Source organism: Thyridium curvatum (assembly GCF_004353045.1).
Source record: "Thyridium curvatum strain D216 chromosome Unknown NODE_45_length_338668_cov_82.209118, whole genome shotgun sequence".
NCBI classification, from domain to species: domain Eukaryota; kingdom Fungi; phylum Ascomycota; class Sordariomycetes; order Thyridiales; family Thyridiaceae; genus Thyridium; species Thyridium curvatum.
The window spans coordinates 52,100-68,355 of record NW_022156800.1 but is presented as its reverse complement, the minus strand read 5'-3'; the positions used below and the strand labels follow the sequence as shown (position 1 = coordinate 68,355).

Sequence of the window (16,256 nt, the reverse complement as noted above, 5' to 3'; positions counted from 1 at the left end):
GGGGGAGACTCGGCCGAGTGGGTTGACTGATTATGAGGCATTCGGCCGAGACCTTAGGTAAATCGCCGAAAGCCCAGAGTTGTTGCCGCAGATATTACGAATTCCCCGTGAATACACCAAGAATCATTTGGTGAATCTGTAGTATTCGCAGTAATCAAAGCGGCGTATTTTGTCAAGCGTTGGAGAAGTGATCATGTGTTCCCTTACCTACAAGGCCGAAAACCCGCCTCCGTTCAGAACAGGCTCGACCAGGCTCCGGCCGAAAACGGTGCATAGGCAGCACCCTGCAAATCCGCCTCGCAAATCGAGCGGTCATTTCGTCAGATTTACCACGGAGCAGGTCCTTCTAAATGCAAGAGGGTTGATGGTGAATTTGCACGTACTCGTGCTTGCTCACACCCGAATGTCGGAGGATCTGATTTACCAAAAGGGGCTAAGGTTAGGATTGCAGTACTCGGGGAATCAGCACTGATGGAAACTCTCAAATCCTCGGATCCGAACTGTGCGCAACATGGCTTTTGTATGTCCATGGCATAGGAATGGTCCAGATATTTAAATGGGAGAGATATCACCTCCGTGGCCGAGAGTGAAAGGACGTCCTTCAACCTGAATTGCAAGCTACACACCTACCACAACGTCCAAGACTGACTTCCCTCATCATGTCCAACCATACAGAGAACGTCGCCATCATCGGCGGAGGAATTGCAGTAAGTATCATCACAAATCACAAATCACATTGAAAACTTTTTGGAAACCAGAATACTAAAACGATGGTATAGGGAATGGCCCTCGCACTCTGCCTGCACTCCCTGTCCGTGCCTTGCACAGTCTACGAGATGCGCAAGACCGAGGCCGGCTCGCGCACGGCAGGCGGCGGCATGATGGTGGGCGGCAACGCGCTTGCGATCCTCGACAAGTGGGGTGTGTACGAGAAGATGGTCCCCAAGGGCTACCAGTTCAACTGCGTGTACCTCAAGGGCCCGGACGAGAAGACGACCGAGTGCTACCCGTTCGGCGGCAAGGACCTCTTCGGGTACGACGGCCTCCGCATCTACCGGCAGGAGTACCTCGACAGCCTGTACGAGGTCTGCCAGGCCAAGGGGGTCACCATCGAGTTCGGGGCCAAGTTCACCCGGGTCGTGGAGGAGACGGAGTCGGGCGTCACCTTTGAGCTCGCCGACGGGACCACCAGGACCGCCTCCATGCTCGTCGGCGCCGACGGCATCCACTCCAAGGTGCGCGAGTACGCCTGTCCCGGGGTCAAGACCAAGTTCATGGGCATCATGGCCGTGACGTCCGAGGTGGTCACCGAGAAGCTGCGGATCCCGGCGGAGAAGGACTACCGATTCCCTCTGCAGATTGTCACCGACTTCGGCATGGTCGCGATGGCGCCGCAGACGCCGGACGGGTCGCAGATGCTCATCGGCACGCAGTTCCCCACGGAAGACCGCAGCAGAGAGGACTGGGAGAGGCTGTTTGCCGACAAGGAGGGTCTCAAGAAGATCCTCCAAAAGGACCTCGACAAGTGGCCGGACACGATCAAGTCCGGCATCGAGAACATCAAGGTCGAGGCCATGCACGTCTGGCCGTTCCAGATGCTGCCGCCGCTGCCGAGCTGGACGTCACTGCCTCATAGACGGGTGGCTGTCCTGGGAGATGCGGCGCACGCTGTGCCGCCGACATCAGGCCAGGGCGCCTCGATGGGCATCGAGGACGTCTACGTCTTGGGTCTGCTGATCTTCGAGCAGAAGAAGCACCCGGAGATCGGATGGCAGGACACTCTTGCGTTCTGGCAGCAGATGAGGCAGGAGAGAATGGGCGAGATCATGGAGCTGACGAGGCTGCTGAACAACAAACGGCTGCCCAGTGTTCAGCAGGCAGACCTGAAGAAGGAGGACATCTGGCAGGACGAGTCGGCCACGAACCCGCGGCAGATGGCCTGGCTGTACGCACCCAAGTTCGAGGAGCGTGTGGGCACCTGGGTCAAGGCTCAAGTGGAGAAGCCCTCTTCTTGAAATCTCCGAGGCTATCCGGAACGGTTTGATGGGATTTGAGGCGTACCGGGCGTTGATGTTGCTACGGATATGATGAATCGAATGATCGAAGCGCGGTCCAGACATGTGTGTTTCCTTTCTCCTATCTCTCTGTGTGTTTCGCGGTAGTCTAGATCAATCATTGCGCAGCCATTTTCAACTTCATGGGACATGGAGCAGAGACATCCATATGATATATCTTTGTATTGAACTAGAGGATATCTCATGGAAAGACGGAGTGGTCAGCCTGAGGGTGATCATGTGACAACCCTTACAGCAGTCGTCCCAGCGCTGTACTGGCGTTATTGCCCCGGTAATTTTTAGCCGAGGGCGCTGGTGTTTCTTTTTGGCGCCCCTTTGATCGCCAAATTTTAGGGGCTTGTGTCGATGTTAGTGCGAGCCGTTGCTAATCAGCATTACTGAATTAGGCGATATTGCCTCGGCATCTCCAGTCTAACTGCACGCCGCTGCTGCGTCCCCCGCATTGACCGGGGTCCGGGCAACATGGAGAAGGCATCGCCGCCACCACCACCCTCAGGATGCCACGGCTAGATCTACGACACAAAAGCGACGGAGGCGAGTGTTTCGGTTCTAACTTCTCTCTTAAATATCTACATAGCCTAGTTGATCAGAGATCTGCCCATCCGTTCCTGATCTCATCATTTACATCACATCTTCCTTTGTGCCTGTCTCATACCATTCTAAACATTCTGTGATACCCCCCCGAATCCGAAGGCACCGGTCATAACTAAAGACCCTTTTTTTCATATTTTACCTTTCTTCTCATTCTACATCACCACCCAGTCGAGATGGCTCCCAAGGCGAAGCAGCCGGTCTACGTGATCGGCGTGGGCATGACCAAGTTCATCAAGCCCAGGGGCAAGGTCGACTACACCGAGCTCGGCTTCGAGGCCGGCATCAAGGCCCTGCTCGACGCCCAGATCAACTACGACGACGTCGAGCAGGGCGTCGCCTGCTACTGCTACGGCGACTCCACCTGCGGCCAGCGCGTCTTCTACCAGTTCGGCATGACCCAGATCCCCATCTACAACGTCAACAACAACTGCTCCACCGGCTCCACCGGCCTGTTCATGGGCCGCAGCATCATCGGCCACGGCGGCGCCGACTGCGTCATGGTCGTCGGCTTCGAGAAGATGATGCCCGGCAGCCTGCAGTCCTTCTGGAACGACCGCTCCAACCCCACCGGCACCACCGGCGAGATGATGGCCGCCACCCGCGGCGTCACCAAGGCCCCCGGCGCCGCCCAGATGTTTGGCAACGCCGGCCGCGAGTACATGGAGAAGTGAGTAAATTCTTTTTCTTTTTTCTCTCTCCCTCTCCTTCTGAAGAATCCTCTCCCTCTCCTTCTCTCTCTCGTCTCTAACCACAGCAACACATACAGGTTCGGCGCCAAGCCCGAGGACTTTGCCGAGATCGCCCGCATCAACCACGAGCACTCGGTCAAGAACCCCTACAGCCAGTTCCACGACGTCTACACCCTCGAGCAGATCATGAAGTCGCCCGCCATCCACGAGCCCCTGACCAAGCTGCAGTGCTGCCCGACCTCGGACGGCGGCGCGGCCGCCATCCTCTGCTCCCAGGCCTTCCTCGACGCCCGCCCCCACCTCAAGGACCAGGCCGTGCTCATCGCCGGCCAGCACCTCGCCACCGACGCGCCCTCGCTCTTCTCCCGCTCCGCCATCGACCTCATGGGCTACGAGATGAGCCAGAAGGCCGCCCGCGTCGCCATGGCCGAGGCCGGCGTCACCCCGCGCGACTTCCAGGTCTGCGAGCTGCACGACTGCTTCAGCGCCAACGAGATGATCGTCATCGACGCCCTCGGCCTGTCCGAGCACGGCAAGGCCCACGAGATGGTCCGCGCCGGCGACATCACCTACGGCGGCAAGATCGTCATCAACCCGTCCGGAGGGCTCATCTCCAAGGGCCACCCCCTCGGCGCCACGGGCATCGCCCAGTGCGCCGAGCTCGTCTGGCACCTGCGCGGCTGGGCCAACAACCGCGCCGTCCCGCACACCAGGCACTGCCTGCAGCACAACCTCGGCCTCGGCGGCGCCGCCGTCGTCACCGTCTACCGCCGCGCCGACGGCAAGGAGGCGCCCCTCGTCGACAACGCCGCCGTCGGCCGCCACAACAAGCTCGGCTACAACCCGGCCGTCGAGGCCAAGGGCTTCACCGCCGCCCAGGCCAAGGCCGCCCGCAGCCAGGAGAAGGCCAGCGCGTGGGCTCTGGGCGACACCGAGCAGAAGGTCGAGGCTCGCTTCTAGATCAAGTTGTAGGATGACGATGGAGAGGAGGGTTAGAAAATGGTCAGGGGGCTAAAACGTCGGCCAATACTGGGAATCCCCATGTACATAAAGAAAGCATCTATCTGTTTACGATATTAATGTCACTGAAGCATATACCAATCTTAACACCAAGCCTGCATCCTGGTAGACCACGATCGTAATCCCGGATGAGCAACCAGGAAGCGATATAGAACTTGGTCAAGCATCACATCGATGGGCCGTGCATGCAAGACTTGTGACTAAATTTTGGTAGCTAACCAATTTCTTTTGCAAGAATATCAAATATCTTCCCTATGGTATCATATCCTTCCCTTGTTTCTGCGCTGAGTTCTATCAATAAAGCCGTACAGCAATCAAATCGATCCATTGAGGACACCCCCGTTCTACTGGTCATAAAGCACCCTTCCGACCTAGAAAACGCCATTCTAAAACCTGCAAAAGAAAATGCAAGAAAGACGAGTGTGTCAATCATCGTCCAGTGGCCATTGATTATCACCCAGGTATCGCAGCGGTTGCGGCTTTGAGTGTCTCCAGCAGTGATGCCTCGGAGGTTGCATCATGATTGTTCTGCGCTTGGCTCGCGGCTTCCATTGAAGGTGGCGCTTGGTGAAGAGCGGTGTTACTACTTTGCTGGAACTGAGCGAGTGGCTGTTGTTGTTGTTGCTGCTGTGGCTGCTGCTGCGCGAGCGGCGGCGGTTGCTGTTGCGGTAGAGAGGTTGGCGACTGACGCTGTTGTTGATGCAATTGTGCCTGCTGTATTTGAGGTGAAGGCTGTGCCTGCTGCGGGGCCTTGGCCTGCATCTGAACTTGCAGTTGCGGTTGCGGTCGTGGATGCTGTTGGGTATTGGGCTGTTGTTGAGGAGTCTGTGCTTGTGGTAATGGAAGCTGGCCCTGCACCTGCGGCTGTGGCTGGATCTGTTGTGGTATATGGCCTTGGGGCGCAGTCTGAGGCCTGGCCTGGGGGTTCACCTGGGGCTGCGCCTGGGCGATTGGTCGAGGCACCTGCTGTTGAACAGGCTGGCGCATTTGCTGCTGATTTGCCTGTTGAAAAGGTTGCTGGGGCGCTTGCTGTATCGGCTGCGGGCGAGGTTGGCCATTGGCCTGGAAGTTATGTTGAGGTTTCGTAGGAGAAGAGGCTGGCTCTGCCTTGATCTGATGTGGTTGACCCATGTGCGTCGAGGCATAATGCTGTGCTGCACCCTGCGCCGCCATTGCCTGCTGAGTGTTATGTTGCGTCGGGGTTCCCATCCTCTGCTGATAGGCGCCGGGGGCTGAAGCATTTGCCGCAGCTGGGACAGGAGAGGGCTTGACCGGCGATGCCGTAGGTTGTTGCGGTCTCTGTACCTGCGCAGCCATGCCCGGAGAGCCCTGTGGCCTAGGAGGATTGTTCTGGAGGCCACCTGCAAGAGCCATCACTCCCTGAAGGCGCGCCTGGTCCTCTTCGGAGGTCATCCGAGCCCGCTCCTCCGCCTCTTTCCTGGCAGCCTGGCTTGGGGCTCTGGTCTTCAATTCGCCGGTGACGCACTGTAGGTAGTAAGGCATTTCCGAATTCGTCTTTAGGAAGAAAAGCTTGAGGTTACGTGCTTTGTCCTTGAGCTGCACTTGACTCCTGTCCTTGAGAATGTCGGACACGGTACCATTTGGTCCATACAGCTGAAGAATCTGTGACCAGTGAGGGCCCTTCACCTGGTCGAGACCATGCATCAGAGCCTGTTCCTCTTCGGCAGTCCAGGGTCTCCTGGTACTATGAAGGCCTTCGCGTCTAGCATGGGCAGAGGATTTTGCTGCTGCTGCTTGGCGAGCACGCTGGTACAGCACAGCACTTGGCGATGACTGGTTCGGAGGAAGAGGGCCGTTACTATTGCCCGCGGGCTGCTGGGGAGGAAATTGAGTAGTCTGGTAGCCAGCGAAAGGCAGCGAATATGGATACTGTGCATAATGCGACGCATATGCGCTTTGAGCGAGTGCAGCTATGCACGAGTGTCAGCCTATAATAAACGCCACCGACAAACGCGAAGTACTCACAAGCATTTGCGGGAACGGATGTCTGGTATGGAGAAGCACTTGCGAGATTTGCCGAGTTCTGGCCGATCTTCTCGTTGATCAAGGAGAGTAGCCCTGAACCTCCACCACTACTGGCGGCGCCTCCAGTCTCCTGGGAGGTCGGCATGGCAGCAGAGATCTCTTTCGATAATGAATCCTCGATGAGCTTCTTCAAACCAAGACTATCAGTGGTAGAAGATAGGTCATCGGCTCCGATCTCATGACTGGCCCCAGACTGAGCCAGGAGATCGGCTCCAAAGCTTGATGTGGCAGCTTGCAGCGCGGCAGCAAGTTCGTCGTTCTCACTACTCAAAGTTGCATTGACGCCTTGCTCGTCCATGCCAGAGTCTTCTTCTGCGGGAATTTCGATCCCTTGGCTCTCGGCAAATCGCAGCACGGTGTCAATATTCGACTGGAGATAGGTGCTCAAAGTATCTCGAAAGACATTGAGAGTGTAGTTCTGGGCTAGAGTTTCTGGAAGATATAAGCGCATGCAACAGGCGAATTGAAGTACAAGCTAGCATACCTTTGGATTGGGTGCTTCTGACTTCGCTGATAAAGGAGTCCTGTTTCAATTTGGCAGTGATGCCCGCAAATGACGCATCAGGGTGGGCTTGTTTGATCTGCTCCTCGAGATCGGATGGAAAGATTTTCTCCAGGACCGGGTCAATCGACTGGCCCTCGGGCAAAGTTTTTATATCTTCGACTGCGACGCGGATTTTAAAGTCGATGAAGAGGTCGAGGAGCTCATCAGTCAACAAGACCGATTCGGTGACAAAGGCGGCAAGGAAATGTTCATGTATGTCAGATAGCGACACATCGCCAGCTTCAAAGAGACTCGCACAGATTGTAGCCATGTTTGCCATTTGGATTGTCTCTTGGTCCCCAAGCTCCTTGATCTCGAGTTCTTCTGGAAACAAGATTGGTGATGACTCTGAGAACATTCTTCGGGCCTGGTCGAAGGCAGCTTTGAGAGTGCCGTAGGCTTTGCCGACATCGGTGGTCTTGTTGCTAATAGATTTGACCGTCTCCTCTCTCGACCGTTCCGAGAGCGCGAGCAGTATTTGCACAGCCTGCCGCTGCAGTGTTAGCCCAGACTCTACGATGACTTTACGCTCATGACTGCACACTCACCAAACTGGCCAGTAATGGGAGGCCCATTGAGCGTATTATGTATGTCGGAGACTCGAAAAACTTCAGCTTCTTTTGTTCGCGACGCTGTGGACGAGATGGCGCTGCCGATGTGGTGGGAGCTGCTGACTCGGTGGGCAGAGGGGCCTGGTCCAAGGCACTGGCCGAGATATCCTGAGCGAGCTGCTCGGGAAACGCATCGCCAAGGGCATTCTGAAGCATTGATTCCCAATCGTCTGTACTGGGCTCCGGCTCGGTCTTTTGCCGCTTCTCATCGCCGTTGCTCTCGGGCCCAGGTGTCCGCTGCCTCTTCAGGCTCGCTTGTATGGTTTCGAGCAACCCGGGAATGGCATTCTGGTCAAACAGCGGGGTCTCCTGCTTGAGTTCTTCAACTATCATGATGTCAATTACAATGTTCGAGAGCTGTGATCAATTGCGACACGCCGGCGCTCTGCGCCTCAGATACGATGGTACTGTCACGATACCGAGGGTAGTGGCGGGGCTCGACTTACCACCACTTGCGGTTGCGGGCTGCGCCGGCAGCGCAGCCTCTCCCGGAGCCCCAGGAGGATTCTCTGTCGCTTCCGCCATGGGGAGAGAGAGAAATTGTGCTATTCCTACGGCATGCGACTTGTTGGCAACGGCAGCCTCGTGGTTTGCTGCCGAAAAGTTACCACAGATGAGAGGCTTGGGAAGGTCTTGGCGGGTTCTCGGAGAAATTTTCCTGGGTTAATCCGATCCGCTGCCCTTATTTCTTGCCCCGAGGATCTGACAGCATCGATACACAAGACTGGTCCCTCACTAAGGAAATTACAATCCGGGGTAGAGAAAAAGCAGCGCCCTATGAAGTAACGAGCGAGGTGAAATCCAAGCTGTATTGATTCGTGCCATTAGGTACACCAATAGGAGCTTCGATAACATCATTTTGAGCCTCACCTTATTCCAAGGACTGAGATAGGGTGAAAGAGACCAGCCCTTCAACCACTGACTTCTCCTCTCGATAAGCTTAGGTAAGTACATTGCATTGCACATGGTCCATGGAACAGCCCAACCTCTCGCCATATCAATCATCTCACAGCTTCAGGCTGGAGGTCATCAAAGTCGTCAAGCGATATCACATTCTATTGCACTGCCCATCGTTGAGGGTGAAGCTGACTTATCCCCCCGGCTGGCTGGCACCACTGGACTGCCTTGACATGGAAGGAGTACGGACACTCGGGTCCCCCATCTTACTCCGTACACCTGGATCTCTTGTCGCTCTTATTCAGCCCCTTGATCCTTGCTTGATCCTTGTCCGTCGACGTACGATGGCTCGGATGGCAATGATTTGTTCGAGATTCCGACCTGCTTTTCCACCTACGGAGTGCTCTGATTGGCCCTGCTCCCGAGCAACTGTTCCAATGCACGACTGAGCAACCTTGGTTGGGACTTCCCCATCCCCAAGCCATTTCCCCAGAGGCCAATTGTTGTTCCCCTCAACACTTGCCATTTCCGGTCTCAGCTGGAGGTAACACGTAGAGCTTTCAACTTTCCGACCGTTTTTCCATGTCGCCGGGACTGGTCCACAGCCGTATGCACCTCCCCCCCTGATCAGGCATCATGAAATTGGCCCATTTTTGGGGGCAGGACGCGCAAAGTGGTCCACGCGGTTAGCGGTGGTCCTCCACCTCGTCCGGAGCAGTGGAAGAGGGTGAAGCGGTACATTCTCGGCGCTCCGGGGCGGGCTTGCCAATGACTCGCAGGGGGCAGTGCTCAAATGCTTCTCAACCCCCCACACTGGTAACGGTCGGGCCAGGTCGGTCAGGCGTGGGCCTATCGAGACTCTTTTCTCGCTGATAACACTCCTTATGAGGAAATGCTCTAGCGTGGCGAGGTACCTCTCGCACTTCTTTGACCCGAGCAAGTACTGGATCAAGCACCTCAGTCGATGGATTTCCAGGGTCCTGTTTGTTCTTGTGATGGGGATGTCCTCCAAGGAAGGGCCATGTCAGAATGAAATAGGCAATTAGAGTTCTCTCCTCGTGTCCACCATCAGCCTAGCGACGCCTGTGCTGGCGAGAGCTTGAAACGTTGGGGCCTGACGAGTCTGGCGACTCCTCCGGCGGTTTGCGCCTCCAGATCTAGATCGTGTCCAAGGCTACCTAGTAGTGAGGGGGAGGACTGGCCTACCACCTACTCTGGAAGGATTCGTCGAAACCAGATCACATCACATCGGCACACCATGCACTGGCGGCCGATGCGGGGTTGGCCAATACGGTTTCTTTAGCACTTTGGAGCTGCCCAGCATACCCTACTTTACACCTCCGTTTTGTCCTCCTTGGAGATGGCTTCCATTACCCGACGGGCTCGATCTACCTCGATGCGAGGTGTAACTTTGTGCTCTGCCACCAGGCCTCTCCCGAGGTCATCGCGTAAAATCTGGTCAATGCCTCGCGATACGGTCAGGGAGCACTGTAGCAGGCACGGTAGATCCAGCCGATCTGGGGCATCTGGGTACCTCGTGATGATAAATCAACTGCTGAGCTGTTTGTAATACCCCACCGGATGAGATTGCCTGGTTGGGTCATTTTTGGAGATTTGAGTTCGATTCGCAGGAGGGCACGGCTCTTGTGGGCCGGGTCAGAGACCTCCAATCCAAGCACCAGCTGCAAGTACGGAGTAGCCTACAAGCACCACCACCATCCTCCACCAATGCCGGCTATGGTGGTGATGCACCCCGTGCTGGAGAGAGTTCAGAATCTGGGGGGGGGTTACTACCTAGGTACTCCGTACTTTAGCTTATGCTGACCTCAAAGGCATAAATTCGCGCCTCGTACGGAACTAGTGCCGTATGATATGCTCTTCCCAGCAGCAAGGGGCTGTCCGTGTGTGCGGGTAGCTTACTGAGAGAGCATGGGGAAGATGATAATGATGCCAGCACAGCACAGCGAGGTCCCCGCTCCGCTCCAGCGACGACGGCGATGAACGGACGGGGGTCGGTGTCGCTTGCTGCTCGAGCGAGTACCTAGGTAAGGTAGGTAGGGCCCTAGGTTAGGTACCTAGGTAGGGGTAAGGCACGCATGGCCAGGTGCCCCGGCGACTGTCCTCGGCATTGAGGAAGAAGCAGCAGGACGAAAGGGCCCTTTATCCCGGGCCCCATCGACCTGCGTTTCGCTAGTCTCCCCGCGATATGGGGCGCTTCCCACCTGCGGCGCCAGGTCAAACGGAACGCTGCTCCATCCTGCGAGGCTCTGTTACACCTCACTCGCCCGTCATGAGGGGCGGATCGCACGGTCTCGTGGATGGCCTGCCGCCATTTCAGAACTAGCCGTGCTCGCGAGCGCTGCTAGGGCTGGTCGGCGTCATTCTCCTGCCCACCCTGGCCCCCCTCCATCAACCCCGCTCTCGAGGTTGCGCCGGTCTGGTCTCTGTATGGCTCTGTCGCTGCGTTGTGTGTGCCTCCCAAGCTTCCGTCCCCGCGTCACCGTCGAGCTATCCAGATCCGCCTTCCTTGCCACCAGCCAGAGACACTCCTCCTCTGCTGCAGCAACCGGGCCATCTGGGCCTCCCACCCAAGTGTTTAAATAAAACGAGACGTCCCGGGAGCTTCCTGGCCACTCCAATCCATCTTCATCTCTCTTCTCTTCCTCCAATCCAACCAGGCTCTTCTCCTTTTGTGATACCCCCGTCTCTCAGACATCTTGCAACCTCCCAACAAGCCAGCTCGATTGACAGAGATCGTTTTCGTGATTTATTCCACTTTACATCGCCGCCATGTCTCACCTCAGCGTTGAGCTCAAGACGCCGGTCACCGGCCCCTACAAGCAGCCCACCGGCCTGTAAGTTCCCTACAACAAGCAATTTCAAGACAAACCATACATTTTTCTAATCAGACCCGCCCCTGGCTCCTAGGTTCATCAACAACGAGTGGGTTGAGGGTGTGGACAAGAAGACCTTCGAGGTCGTCAACCCCACCACCGAGGAGGTCATCTGCTCCGTCTGCGAGGCCACCGAGAAGGATGTCGACATTGCCGTCGCCGCCGCCCGCAAGGCGTTCAACACCACCTGGAGGGACACCACCCCGCAGCAGCGAAGCATCTACCTGATCAAGCTCGCTGAGCTTTGCGAGAAGAACGCTGACCTGCTCGCCTCGGTCGAGTCCCTCGACAACGGCAAGTCCATCACCATGGCCCGTGGCGACGTCGGCGCCGTCGCCGGCTGCCTGCGGTACTACGGCGGCTGGGCCGACAAGATCGAGGGCAAGACCATCGACATTGCCCCCGACATGTTCCACTACACCCGCCAGGAGCCCCTCGGTGTCTGCGGCCAGATCATCCCCTGGAACTTCCCCCTCCTCATGCTTGCCTGGAAGATCGGCCCCGCGCTGGCCACCGGCAACACCATCGTCATGAAGACTGCCGAGCAGACCCCTCTGTCCGCTCTCGTCTTCGCCGACCTCGTCAAGGAGGCCGGCTTCCCCGCCGGTGTCCTCAACATCATCTCGGGCTTCGGCAAGGTCGCCGGTGCTGCCGTCGCCTCCCACATGGACATTGACAAGGTCGCCTTCACTGGCTCCACCCTTGTCGGCCGCGCCATCATGAAGGCCGCTGCCTCTTCCAACCTGAAGAAGGTCACCCTCGAGCTTGGTGGCAAGTCCCCCAACATTGTCTTCAACGACGCCGATATCGAGAAGGCCGTCTCCTGGGTCAACTTCGGTATCTACTTCAACCACGGCCAGTGCTGCTGCGCCGGTAGCCGCATCTACGTCCAGGAGGGCGTCTACGACAAGTTCGTCGCTGCCTTCAAGGCCCGCGCCCAGCAGAACAAGGTCGGCGACCCGTTCGCCGACGACACCTTCCAGGGCCCCCAGGTCTCTCAGATCCAGTACGACCGCATCATGGGCTACATCGACTCGGGCAAGCAGGAGGGCGCCACCCTCGAGACGGGCGGCGGCCGCCACGGCGACAAGGGCTACTTCATCCAGCCCACCATCTTCACCAACGTGACCCCCGAGATGAAGATCATGCAGGAGGAGATCTTCGGCCCCGTCTGCGCCATCGCCAAGTTCAAGCACGAGGAGGACGTCATCAAGATGGGCAACGACAGCACCTACGGCCTGGCCGCCGCCATCCACACCCAGGACCTCAACACCGCCATCCGCGTCAGCAACGGCCTCAAGGCCGGCACCGTCTGGGTCAACTGCTACAACATGCTGCACCACCAGCTGCCCTTCGGCGGCTACAAGGAGTCCGGCATCGGCCGCGAGCTCGGCGAGGCTGCCCTGGCCAACTACACCCAGAACAAGTCGGTTGCCATCCGCCTGGGCGAGGCTATCTTCTAAGCTGGATAAAGCAAAAAGAAGGCTTGTTGGTGTGTGGATTGCGAGGGGGAAAAGACGTCTGGCTATGGTAATGAGCCAAAATGGTGCGAGGATGAAAGAACAAACATCAGAGTGTGTGAAACATCTGAAAAGTCATGATGGTACCTTGGTGTATTTTTAATACCATGAGGAGTTTTTAGTTATGAACTGCCTAGCTTTTCCTGAAATGAGATTGAACAAAAATTCAAAACATCTTTCGCGCTTTCCGATGCAGAGTAACAAAGTGAAGGCTCCTGTCCCCAAGTCGGTTCTATCCTTACCATGCATACTCGAAGAACTGAATGCCCATGACATGAGTTGAGAGTCGAATCTAGGTGCTTATTCCTCGCCGCCACTAGCCGAGATGCTCAACCCCTCACACGCGAAGTACTTATTGTATGGGCAACTTTGTTACCCCACCACTTACAACTTGGCCGATCTTATCGATAAGAGGCACGCGCACGTTCGATAACTACGTGCGAGATCCAGTACGCGACATAGACCGGCCGGAAGAGATCAGTTCTGTTGTTCGGGTTCCCCCCTCGGCCGCAAAAGGAAACAAGGAAGAAACAATGTCTGCGAACCAGTGGCCTCCCCCACAGGCCGCCGACGCCTCCGGGCGCGAAAAGACCTATTTCGAGCAGCAGCGCGAGGCGCTCATCGGGGACATCGCCATGGTCAGTTTGACAAGCCAGCCCCAGCAACCGGGAACTTTTCCTCGGCTATACAGGAGCTCGCCCCCCTTTTTGCTAACGTTCTGCGCCATTCGATGGCCGGGGGCCTGGGTGTGTAGAGTTTTGAGCATGTCCTGGCCAACGTCAACAAGCTGAATCGGTCGCTCGAGGCCGTCATTGCGGTATGTGATGCTTTTTCGCCATTTGTTTCGTTTTTTTTTTTTTTGGCGCGGGGGCCTGGGATGGGATGTAAATGACTGACCGGTGGACCTGGTTGTGGCATGGTTAGGTCGGCAACGAGTTCTCCTCGGTAGAGGCGCTCTGGTCGCAGTTCGAAAACGTCATGGCCAAGGAGCCGGAGGACGGCAAGGCGGCGCAGGATCAGAATGAGGGCGGCGGCGGTGCCGAGGAACGGGAACGGGAAAACGCCGGGAGCCGGGCCAGCTGCTGAAACATCAATAAGCGCGCGACGAAGTCTGAATGGTTACGGCATGAAAGGGAGAGATGCGAGAGGATGGTGTGTGCTGCACAGGATGGAATTGCCTGCTTTCTCGATACCCTTTATCTTACGAACACGGATCACGAAATCATTCATGTTTATTCATGGCACATTTGAGAAATAAAAGGGGCACCGTGAAGATGATGAAGTTTGTTCGTTTATGTCCGAGCCCGTCCCATTCCCTGATGAGAGGAAATCCATACTACAAAAGAAAAATGTCGAAGAACAAGAAGAGAGAGAGAAAAAAAGTGTTTCCATGGTACAACACCGAAGCCGCCCTCTCATCCCGACAGCCGCAAGAGATCAAATAAACTGGTTACAAGAAAGGTTTTGCAGCGTCAAGATGCCTCCCCTTTCGGGGAACGGCAAGGTGGCCACCCAATGATGAGAAAAGACTCAACAGTTCATCAATACCGCACCAAATAATGGTGCTTCCTCATTCTGCTCTGCCACCAGCAAGCATCCCACATACCCCTCTATCCTCCGGATCATGAAACAAAATATAAATAAAAAAAAAAAAGAGGTCGTCAGGATCATCCAGTGTGGTGTGGTAGAGTCATTACATCGCCTGGTCGTGTGTCTCCCCCTTACAAGGCGATGCACTTTCTCTTCCTCTTCTTAGGAGGCCCGTTGACGCCAGGGAAACTGCCGCCACCGCTGTTGCCGCCTGTTGAGCTGTTGCCGTAGGTGGCGGCGGCCTGCATCTCGAGATTTTTCCGGTCATTAGCCACAACCGTGAGGATGGCCCGCTCAAAGATCTCGTCGACGCCCTTCATCTCCTTGCTGCTGCACTCCATGTACTGGGCGCCCATCTTCTTGGCAACGGCAAGGCCCTGCTCCGTGGTCACGGGCGTCAGGCCCTGGGTCTTGAGCATGTCAATGCAGGTCTTCTTGAAGCGCAAGTCGGACTTGAGCCCGACAAGGACGAGCGGGGTGTAGGGGCAGAAGTGTAGAACTTCAGGATACCACTGTGTGGGTTGTCAGCCAAAGGATTCCGACTACCGGGTAGTGACTAGCCATAGCTAGTCTAAGAGACTTACCTTGTCCATCACATTCTCCAGAGAGTTGGGGCAGTCGATGGCGAAACAGACAAAGATGAGGTCAGTCTCGGGGTAAGAGAGCGGCCGTAGGCGGTCGTACTCTTCTTGTCCGGCAGTGTCCCAAAGAGCCAGCTCGACGGTCTTACCAGTGGGAGGGTGCGTCGGGTATGTGATGTAGTTCTCAAAGACGGTAGGAACGTATTTCTGTTTTGGAAGTTCGTCAGTAACCGCCCCTCGCAACGTCTGCAGCCGCGCTCGACTTCATACCTCGGGGAAATATCCTTGGCTGTAGCTGATCAGGAGGCACGTCTTTCCGCAGCCGCCATCGCCAACCACAACAATCTTCTTGGAGTAGGCAGGGCCTTCGGTCATCGCCGTCCCCGACGACTCCCGGCCTGTCGATGTGCTCATCATGGTGCTGACGGTGCCGTCGCTGGCCCTCGCCGACCTGTCGCCTCGCCTATCGCCGGTAGGACGTCGATCGAAGCCGCCGTCGTACTTTTCCTGGGGAGGTTGTCCGTAGTAAGAGTTGCGGTATTGATAAGACGCCATATTTGTCGCCCCAACGGGCAGCTGCTCGTACGCTTTTGTGGTGCGATTCGTCCTCGTCTAATCGACTACGACGGGGCGCAAAGTCGAGATGTTGATCCCGAGGGCAGGCTTCCTGAGCGACAGTTGATGCAGCTTGAATCGTTTGCTGAAGAAGGAATCGATATTGGATGCGCTCGGAATGGAGATGAGATGGATACTCCTGAAGCTATCGTCTTGGATGGAAAGAATGGTCAAATCTCATGAGCGCAGTTTGTGGATGGTTGGTTCTGCCGGCCAAGTCAGTCTGAGAATCCGGCGCAGTGCGACTGGGCAATTGCGACTTTGGCCCCAGGTAAACATGTCGGCTGGGCAACCGTCCGGCAGATCTTTGTGACTGGTGGGGTTGCCAGGGCGAGTGGGGCCATTCAGCTTGAATGATGCAACACCAGGGGCATAAGCTTCAGGGCCTGGGCGTGGGCTTCAGTGGTCAGTGGAGGCTATCACTAGCCCTGTTGCCCCTCCAGCACCACTTAATTTTGGGGCAGTAAACGCCTGGGCGCTTGCACGCGTTTGGCCTAAATGAAATTGGCTCTGTGCTGCTGGACCGTGCACGCGTTTCCTTTTCCCTTTCATTAATTTTTTTTTCTTGGCCAGGCTGCTG

At 56.4% G+C, this 16,256-nt stretch overlaps 6 protein-coding genes across 6 annotated transcripts; 4 read left to right on the top strand and 2 right to left on the bottom strand.

Annotated features, from left to right (window-relative positions):
• Window positions 1-659: 659 nt before the first annotated feature.
• E0L32_007366 (uncharacterized protein) lies at window positions 660-2,015 on the top strand (the record flags this gene model as incomplete). Its single annotated transcript, XM_031142102.1, has 2 exons — window positions 660-707; window positions 780-2,015. The coding sequence occupies 2 exons, from the start codon at window positions 660-662 to the stop codon at window positions 2,013-2,015; spliced, it is 1,284 nt and encodes a 427-aa protein (XP_030993579.1).
• Window positions 2,016-2,842: 827 nt separating this feature from the next.
• E0L32_007365 (uncharacterized protein) lies at window positions 2,843-4,318 on the top strand (the record flags this gene model as incomplete). The annotated part of the gene is made up of 2 exons (XM_031142101.1): window positions 2,843-3,336; window positions 3,436-4,318. The coding sequence occupies 2 exons, from the start codon at window positions 2,843-2,845 to the stop codon at window positions 4,316-4,318; spliced, it is 1,377 nt and encodes a 458-aa protein (XP_030993578.1).
• Window positions 4,319-4,831: 513 nt separating this feature from the next.
• E0L32_007364 (uncharacterized protein) lies at window positions 4,832-8,104 on the bottom strand (the record flags this gene model as incomplete). The annotated part of the gene is made up of 5 exons (XM_031142100.1): window positions 4,832-6,309; window positions 6,365-6,856; window positions 6,909-7,461; window positions 7,517-7,905; window positions 8,026-8,104. The coding sequence occupies 5 exons, from the start codon at window positions 8,102-8,104 to the stop codon at window positions 4,832-4,834; spliced, it is 2,991 nt and encodes a 996-aa protein (XP_030993577.1).
• A 3,162-nt stretch (window positions 8,105-11,266) lies between these two features.
• Window positions 11,267-12,833, top strand: E0L32_007363 (uncharacterized protein; the record flags this gene model as incomplete). Its single annotated transcript, XM_031142098.1, has 2 exons — window positions 11,267-11,331; window positions 11,405-12,833. 2 exons carry the CDS (start codon window positions 11,267-11,269, stop codon window positions 12,831-12,833), a joined length of 1,494 nt encoding a protein of 497 aa, XP_030993576.1.
• Window positions 12,834-13,215: 382 nt separating this feature from the next.
• On the top strand, window positions 13,216-13,976 carry E0L32_007362 (uncharacterized protein; the record flags this gene model as incomplete). The annotated part of the gene is made up of 4 exons (XM_031142097.1): window positions 13,216-13,238; window positions 13,303-13,528; window positions 13,645-13,707; window positions 13,815-13,976. The coding sequence occupies 4 exons, from the start codon at window positions 13,216-13,218 to the stop codon at window positions 13,974-13,976; spliced, it is 474 nt and encodes a 157-aa protein (XP_030993575.1).
• A 635-nt stretch (window positions 13,977-14,611) lies between these two features.
• On the bottom strand, window positions 14,612-15,616 carry E0L32_007361 (uncharacterized protein; the record flags this gene model as incomplete). Its single annotated transcript, XM_031142096.1, has 3 exons — window positions 14,612-14,992; window positions 15,065-15,268; window positions 15,332-15,616. 3 exons carry the CDS (start codon window positions 15,614-15,616, stop codon window positions 14,612-14,614), a joined length of 870 nt encoding a protein of 289 aa, XP_030993574.1.
• Between the last annotated feature and the right edge of the window lie 640 nt (window positions 15,617-16,256).